The 8,508-nt window shown below is 31.3% G+C and overlaps 1 protein-coding gene across 1 annotated transcript; it reads right to left on the bottom strand.

The window, feature by feature from the left end:
• Positions 1–424: 424 nt before the first annotated feature.
• LOC129284916 (isoflavone 7-O-methyltransferase-like) lies at positions 425–1,985 on the bottom strand. The gene is made up of 3 exons (XM_054920429.1): positions 1,544–1,985; positions 1,383–1,456; positions 425–879 (listed from the first exon to the last, which is right to left on the bottom strand). The coding sequence occupies exons 1-3, from the start codon at positions 1,866–1,868 to the stop codon at positions 580–582; spliced, it is 699 nt and encodes a 232-aa protein (XP_054776404.1). The 5' UTR covers positions 1,869–1,985; the 3' UTR covers positions 425–579.
• Between the last annotated feature and the right edge of the window lie 6,523 nt (positions 1,986–8,508).

Raw genomic sequence — 8,508 nt, 5'->3', positions numbered from 1 at the left:
ATTTAAGGGGGAAACTGCCTTTAATCCTTTATTTTTTATATATATTTTTTGCAATATATAATAAAGACATATCAATGACTTGGTAATTATATTTTTTAGGTGAACCAAAGGGTCATGGGTTCAAACCTCCCTTGATCACCTTTGAGCATTTATTCTATTAGCAACATTGGTCTGATCATCAAACATTTTAGGACTATTGTCAATGGTTGTTTGGTCATTGCAGCTTCAATTCATGGCTATAGTTGGGGCACCAATGACCGTGGTTGGTGATTTTTTTTAAAATAAATAAAGGACATTTTAGTTATTTCCCTTTACAATATAATTTCAATTTAGTACCTTGATTATCTTACAGTGTAATTTTACAACGATTAAATCTTGATTTGAAATAAAGCTTCTGCAATGGTCCTTGACCGAAATTCTGCTAATTTTATTCCCCTTGCAAACAAGTATATATCAAACACCAACCGTAATGCATGCATAGGCCTGGCTCCGTATTGTTGCATAATCAAATATAAGAAAATATAAAACTTTAAAGTCTAAATATATTAGTCAATGCGTTTCAAACCAAATATTGATTAATTAAGGATAAGCTTCAATAATTGACCTAAACCCGAAAAGAGGGGCAATCTTGTGATGTTTGAAGCCTGCAGAGACAAGAAGTTTCTTCCACTCTTCTTCAGTTCTCTCTTTTCCATTGAAGTTACTCATCATCATAATGTCAAACAAGAGTTTCACTTCTGTCATTTCATGTTCATCTTCCTTCTCCTTTATCACTGCATCTATGATTATCACCTTCCCTCCTCCTTTCTTTGAGATTGCTTCCTTACAATTGTTCAGTATCTTCATGGCGTTTTCATCATCCCAATTATGTAATATCCACTGCACAAAATTGACAACCTCAAATTTTACCACCTTTTTCGCGCAACAATAGACATAACATATTGATACATTAGTAGAGATACTCGTAATTGTACTTAATAATATTTGAATTTGACTTGACATATCAAATATGGGATAATCACAGAACACATCTAATTCATTCTAAGTGCATGCATAAGAAAAGGAATTGGGAAAATTTCAATATAGGACCATTGATGTGGTATTATTTCAAATCAAGTCCAACGAATTTTGAAAATTCACTACCGGACAAATGCACTAAATTAAAAATAAATTTTAAAGAGAAATGACTACAATACCCTTTATATTTTTAACAAATATTCAATATATCAACGTTAATGTCAATCAATGACATTAGTAGAGACGCTTTTAATTTTACTTGATGATAGTTGAATTTGACTTAGCATATCAAATATGGGATGATCATAGAAAACACATAATTCTATGTGAATGCATCAGTAAAGGAATTGTGGAAAATAACTTGCCTTCAATAGAACCACATCAGCAGAAGGGATGGATTCAAACATGCTCCCACCAACATAACTCAAGTTGTTGCTCCCTGAACAGTTTTCCACAACTTGAGGAAGATCAAACACTATGCATTTCAGATTAGGGTATGCTTCAGATATGATTTTGCATGTGGTACCTGTGCCGCCTCCTACATCAACTATGGATTCCAATCCTTTGAAGACTGACTTAGAGTCTCTAAGTGCCATATTGATCATCTGCGAATCACTTGCCATGGCTTCATTGAAAGACTTCAGTTTCTGAGGATCACGTCCAAGCATGTCCCAAGGTCCTACACCAAAGGCACTCTCAGTGGTCGTCTTCTCATCCCCTTTGAACCACCTTCCCAGAAAATCAAATGAAGCAGTGAAATTAGCATGAAAAGACCCTAACACCATTGGTGTTAAATTAGGTTCAATGCCTTTGACAAGAAACTTAGAAGAAGGAGTGAGAGTGTATGCCATCTTTTCTCCATCGTCTTCCCTGTTAACTTTGGTTTCTGATAAGAAGCCATCATGAACTAGGAATCGAACAAGCCTCTCTACACTTGCAGTTTTGGTTGGGTGAACTTGAAGTTTGGAGATCAACAGAGGAAGACTAATAGGTTGGCCATGGTTGTGGATTATGTCTGGGATGCTCAGCTCAATGGCACACTTGAGAATTATTCGACTAATGTGACCAAAAATGTGTTTATACAAGTGAGCTTGAGCTTGAAAGAACTCACTTGTAGGGTTGTAGGGTTGGCTTCCATAATTGAGCCCATAACTATATGGTGATTTTTTCGAGCTTTGAAAGAACTCGCTGTGCTGTTTCAATGTCCATTGGCTTCAATGAATATATAGAGGTAGATTGACAAAGAAAAGTCAGAAATGGCGAGTTGAGTTAATAAATCAAATACCTCCTTTACGAATTCACACGTATTGAATTTAATTCATGGGTCCATTATTTTTGTCTGTTACTATTTTCTTGACGACATGCGGCAAATTATTCCAATTAGTCATTATCCATCCATCCATCCATCTATCTAGATATATATATATATATATATATATATATATACCTCACTTAATTCAAATGAAGAAATTTCAATTTATTAGTTCCATATCGTAATTCAACTATCTTCGCTCGAAAATAATACTTTAATCCTTTGAAATAGATTTTGAATTTTTTGTTTCAGTCACTGAGATGAATTATAAACGACTTATTCTTAATATTTTTTGAACTGGTATTGTGAATTATGAATTATGAATTAAACATGTTGGCATAATTTTATCAAACTGAATTTCCAGCATGCCAACCTATTCATGTGTTGCGGACAATGCAACTTATCTCAAATTGCATACAATCTGTGAAAAGTATAAGGATGATAAATCATCAAATATGATAAACCAGATTCAGTGAAATTATCAGGCAAAATGTACTAAAATAATCCATAAAGAAAAAAAAACTATTCCCATTTAGGAATATATATATATATATATATATATGTAGTGAATTAATAGTATCACTTTATTCTATTTTTTGTAAATTATATTTTGAGTTGAACAATCAATGTAACTATCCCGTATCGTTTGCCTAATACATAAGATTGTTTCAAAAACATGCAACAGACCAGTTAAATAATGAAACTCAAACAAAAAGCCAATGAAATCAGGAATGGAAGGGAAAATAATGAAGATTGAGAAGGAAAAATGTTTTAATTTTATGCTACTAGCAATAAATTGATGCTTCCACGATAATCTAATCGTGCGAGAAAATTGAAAAGATCTGGAAATAAAAAATGGGAAGACACCTAGAATCTTTTTATGTATGTTTGGTTTTAATTTTACATCAAATTTTCTTTTCAATAATATATATATATATATATATATATAAAATAAGGTCCATGTGTGATATTTATTACATTCTTTTAATAGTTATTAAAATTTTCAACTATTTTATTTAAAATTAAGAGTATAATTTTGTATTCATAAATATATCTTTTATTTGTTTTTCTATTATTCGTTTTTATTATATGTACACACCAAATAACCGGTTACAATTATTAACATGTAACATGATGTCAGAAGGCAAATAATTCATTTTAATCGCGCTATCATTGACTGGTTAACAATCTGGAATAATAACGGTAATAAGAAACTTTTGGATTAAAAAAAACGATAATAAGAAACTAAAAAAGAGTCCTATTACCAAAAAAAAAAAAAAAAGAAAGGAAGAAACTATACGGGTCCAACTTTTTCATTCGTGCATGTGGAATTGGAATTCAGCTATTTGTCCGATGACGAGTGACAAGTGACTACTGAATCGCGCTTTCCAAATTTTGAGATGACAATGTGGAAATTTACACGCAATTTGTATGGAGTTCATATTACCCATTAATTAAAGAGCTCCAGGAATTATTTCTTCCTTTCAAACAATTATCTGATATATGGTTTTATAAAATATTTTTGAACAAAATCACACATATCAATAAAACTTATAAAATACATTTACAACAATACAACCTAATTTTTGTCAAAATAAAAATATAAATTTTTAAAAATGCCCTTCTTTAATACTTCATCCGTCCCAAATTATAAGATACTTTTAGAAAAGATTCAGCGTCCCAAAATATAAGACACTTTGATAAAAATATAGTTTTATTAATGATACTATTTCATTATTATCCTTCCCATATATTCTCTCTCTTCAATATTTTTTCATCAATGGAGTACTAAATGAAGGGCATTTTTGAAAGTTTATATTTTTGTTTTGAAAATGTAAGGTTGTAAAGTGTATTTAATGAGCTTTATTGATATGTAAAATTTTATTTAAAAGTGTCTTATAATTTGGGATGGAAGGAGTACTTATTTATAAAAGAATATTAAAGAAAGAATATATGAGAAGAATAATATTAGAAAAACATCACTATGAAATCCTTATTTTTCTCAATGTCTCTTATATTTTGGAATATTGAATCTTCCAAGAAGTGTCTTATAATTTGAAATGAATGAAGCATTAATCAAGCATTTGATTATTCTGAAGTCAAAATAGCTCTCATAGCACAAACCTTCTTTTGCCAGTCAAAAAGTTTGAATCTTCCGCTAATAAAGTTTGATCATCCTAAAGTGAAGTTTCTTTTGCCAGTTTTAATTTAAAGGTTAGTGATCTCCTTCCACTCATCACAACCGTCATTGGGAAGAATAATCTTTTAATATTTAAGTAAGCTATTATAATATTATGCAAATAGGAATTAATGGATTGATAAAGATACTTCTATTGGTGTGTAATATGAACTGGAATTCAACTGTATATGTTAAATGACGACTTACTTTTCAAATTTTAAAATAGTATAAGGTTGTCAGCAACATATACATGTGTGTGTACACACAACAATAGGGAAAACTTACATGCGGTTCATATTTAACCATTAAATGTTGGCCCGGGGAGCATATCAAAATAGGGGAGAACACAGCTGGGACACCCAATGGTTTTAAGAAAACACGTATAAATGAATATGACATTAAATCTTAATGCAAAACTTTAAGATATTAAATTTATGAGTCTTTTTCACTTATATTCCTCTTCTCTAATCAACTATATACGATACAAGACTTTTCTCCTATACCATGTCAAGCCAACTCATACTTGACATCTCAACATTAAATAACATTGCAGAATGTCTCCATGAATTGTTATCAACAATTATGCAGTATATGGAATATTATGATTAACTCCGCCTATGTTTATAGCCGATTCCAAGCCCGAGTAAAAGAGGAGGGTTGTGTTAGGCCATCAACAGTGAGGGTGGCACCTATTGAGGAAACAATGGTAGAAAATCGGTTGAGATGGTTTGGGCATGTACAAAGAAGACCAAGGGAGGCATCAGTGAGAAGAGTGGAACATATAACTTTAAGTCCGATTAAGAGAGGTAGAGGAAGGCCTAAGAGAACACTCTTAGAAGTTGTTGAACCGATCTCTTAATTAATAATATTCCTAAAAGCTTGATAAATAATAGAGCACAATGGCGTCTTGCAATCCATGTAGCTGACCTCACCTAGTGGGATAAAGGCTTGTTGTTATTGTTGTTATGGAATATTATGATTAATCCATATGAGAGTATTGTCGACACTAAACAAGGATATTACTATTCATTGCATGGGTTTTAAAATCAACAAGGTTGAACACCCAATCTTGTTAATGGGAAATATTATCGGCTTCTGTTCAACCTAGCTAGCCAACTGTTGAACAAAAAAAGGATAAAAAAAAAGGCAAAATGGCTTAGTTTTTGATATCGTCAAAAAAAAAAAAAAAACAACAATAGATTCATGTACTTCAATTGTGTTTTGTTATTAGTTCTTATAATTTTATTTTTTTTTGTTTTTAGTCCTTTTAATTTGATCAGTATGTAATGCTGGTCTCTATAGTTTTTCTTTTTTAAATGCACAAGAACTTCATGAGTTGACACTGAAGTAGCTTTGCTAACCCCTTTCCTAACAGGGTTAAAATATTCTAATGATATGGAAATAAAATGAAAATGTATGATTAAAAATAAAAGGTAAATGGGAAAGAAGTTTTGTTTAGTATTTGGCTAAAAAAGAATGAGGGAGATGAATGTGAGGTTAAATACACGTTACCAAAAAGGTTAACAAAGTTAAATACATGCCAGTAAAATTAATGAAAATGTGTGATTAAAAATAAAAGGTAAATGGGAAAGAAGCTTTGTTTTGTATTTGGCCAAAAAAGAATGAGGGAGATGAATGTGAGGTTAAATACACGTTACCAAAAAGGTTAACAAATTTAAATACATGCCAGTAAAATTAAATTATTAGTGCAAGCCAGCTCATATTCACATGTATATTTTTAAAACTATAGGGACTAATCGTTTCAAATAGATCAAATTAAAAGGATTGGGAATAATAAAATAGAACTATAGGGAGGAAAATCAAAATGCAATCAAAGATACACCTATTGTGGTTGGTAATTAATGTCTCAAATTTAACCCTTGTGGCTAAAAGTATCATATTGGTAGAGTTCCCCTCCCTCATTAAGTATGGATCTAACTTGAATCCAAATTAGTCAGTAGTTAGTTAATACCATATACACTATCTTGTCACAAGAAAAATAAAAATGAAATATCATGTTCATGAAAATTTTAGGGTTGGTAATAGGGATGTATATGAGTAGGATTGAGATAAGTTTTTAGTTGGATCTTAAAATAGCCTGATTTTCATGTTAGGTTGTTGTTTCAGGCTCAAAACCTGGCCTATGTTCAATTGACTTGATATTAGAACAAGCTAAATTGGATTAGTTTGGATTAAATAAATTTAATTGTAGGGAGAATGACACAACAGAACCAAGGAAGGAAATTCATTAGTACAAATTAAAGGACCATAAATTCTCAAAATTATAGAGAAGAACTAAGGTTTTAAAAAGAAGTATATGGACAAATAACGTGCATGATTGGCGCTTACGTACGTAGCTTAAATAATGCAAATCATAGAAGATAGATATACAAGTTGTAAATCACATTTAGTTCTAATACCCCTAGTAATGGATGATCACAGTTATGCTTAATACTAGTAGAGACACTTTATTACCCAAAGTAATAAAACAAGAAAAGAATTGAGCATTCAAGAGAGTACGGGTATTGGAAAAAACACTACTCATAGATGAAGAAATAATATAAAATGCAAATCTAACGAAAATTGAGCAAGAGTTCAACACAAAGTTAGAAAGGTAAAGAAAATTTCCATAATATAGGGGGAGAACAAATAAAATTTAAAAGATCGAAAATTATAAAACAAATGGATACCATGGTTAGTGTTTAACTTTCCAGTTGCCAGCAAAATTGTGGAAGACACCTTTCTGGATTTACCATTGCCGTTTGCATCTATCTTGTTTTGTTTCAATAATTTGATAATTGTAAAATTTTGAAAGCCAAACCCACGTTAGGAATCACACGGGAGTTCAAACGCCCACCTTTTTAAGTCATTCTATATGGAAGTGATCATACCCTTTTTCTTGGAACACATAAATGTATTATACGATCAATTTTCCGAATTATTCATACCCTGATGACAGACATTTTGACATTCTCTAGTCATTTAAACATATTTTCATCCAGTCTATTATTTAACATATCGACACCATGTGCTTGGAACACAAATATATCACAAAAACTGTTTTCTGAATTATTCATCAATTATAGCAATGTGTAACTGTACCACATAAGCCCAATTGAGGGTTGGAGGGAGAGACATGATTACATGCCGATATGTATAATCTGGGTTTAGGAAGAAGTAGATCATCTAACTCCAAAAATTTAACAGAGAATGATGGCTTCATTTGGACAGGTAAAACACACAGTAGAGTAGGAGAGGTGAAAAGATAGAGATGGTAGACATGGCTACCAGCTTTTTTTAACAAGAGTTTGGAAGGATATAGAGGGAGTTTTGAAATTTAAGAGAAGGGGAGAAGAGGGAGTTTTTTGTGGAGCCAAGCACGTAGCCTGAAATTAAGCCACAAGTTTTTTATTTTTAGCCATGGCTTTATGAAGATATTATTTGCTCTGTGAACAATATTATGAGTCAAAAGCCATGCTTAACCACTTTCAGGATTTGGCTTCATCTATTTTATTATTTATGATATATATTGATGATGATGAATTGATGAATTGATATTGATTTCGTTATATATGATATAGTGATTGATTCATTTTTAATTATAATTTTAATTTTTCAAATATTTATTTTCTTTAATTTTCTGGTCAGCTATATACGTGTAACAAAGGGGAAATATTCAATTAACTACAACACATTACAATCATCACCTTCTCATGACCACTGTCCATTGCCACTCTTCCTTCCATTTTGAAATTAATCAAACAACCAATTTTAATTTGTAAATGCCAAGTGTCAAATTTTCATTAAGCGTGGCAACAAAAATAGTAGGTGGCAATTTCTCATTACCCCCACTAATTACTCTTCTCTCTCATTTTCTAAAATATTATATGCCTTTAATATTAACATCGTCTCATCTTGAATAAGACCACTGCCACTTCCTTCCTCTTCATTTATTTAGTTAAATTATTTTCTTTTAAAAAAGGAAGATTAGATGCCAAGC

This window comes from Prosopis cineraria, unplaced genomic scaffold (genome assembly GCF_029017545.1).
Source record: "Prosopis cineraria cultivar Desert tree isolate PC_DT_omini unplaced genomic scaffold, ASM2901754v1 PC11, whole genome shotgun sequence".
Classification (NCBI taxonomy): domain Eukaryota; kingdom Viridiplantae; phylum Streptophyta; class Magnoliopsida; order Fabales; family Fabaceae; genus Prosopis; species Prosopis cineraria.
Note: the sequence above shows the minus strand (reverse complement) of the source record. Positions and strands in the feature narration are given on the sequence as shown.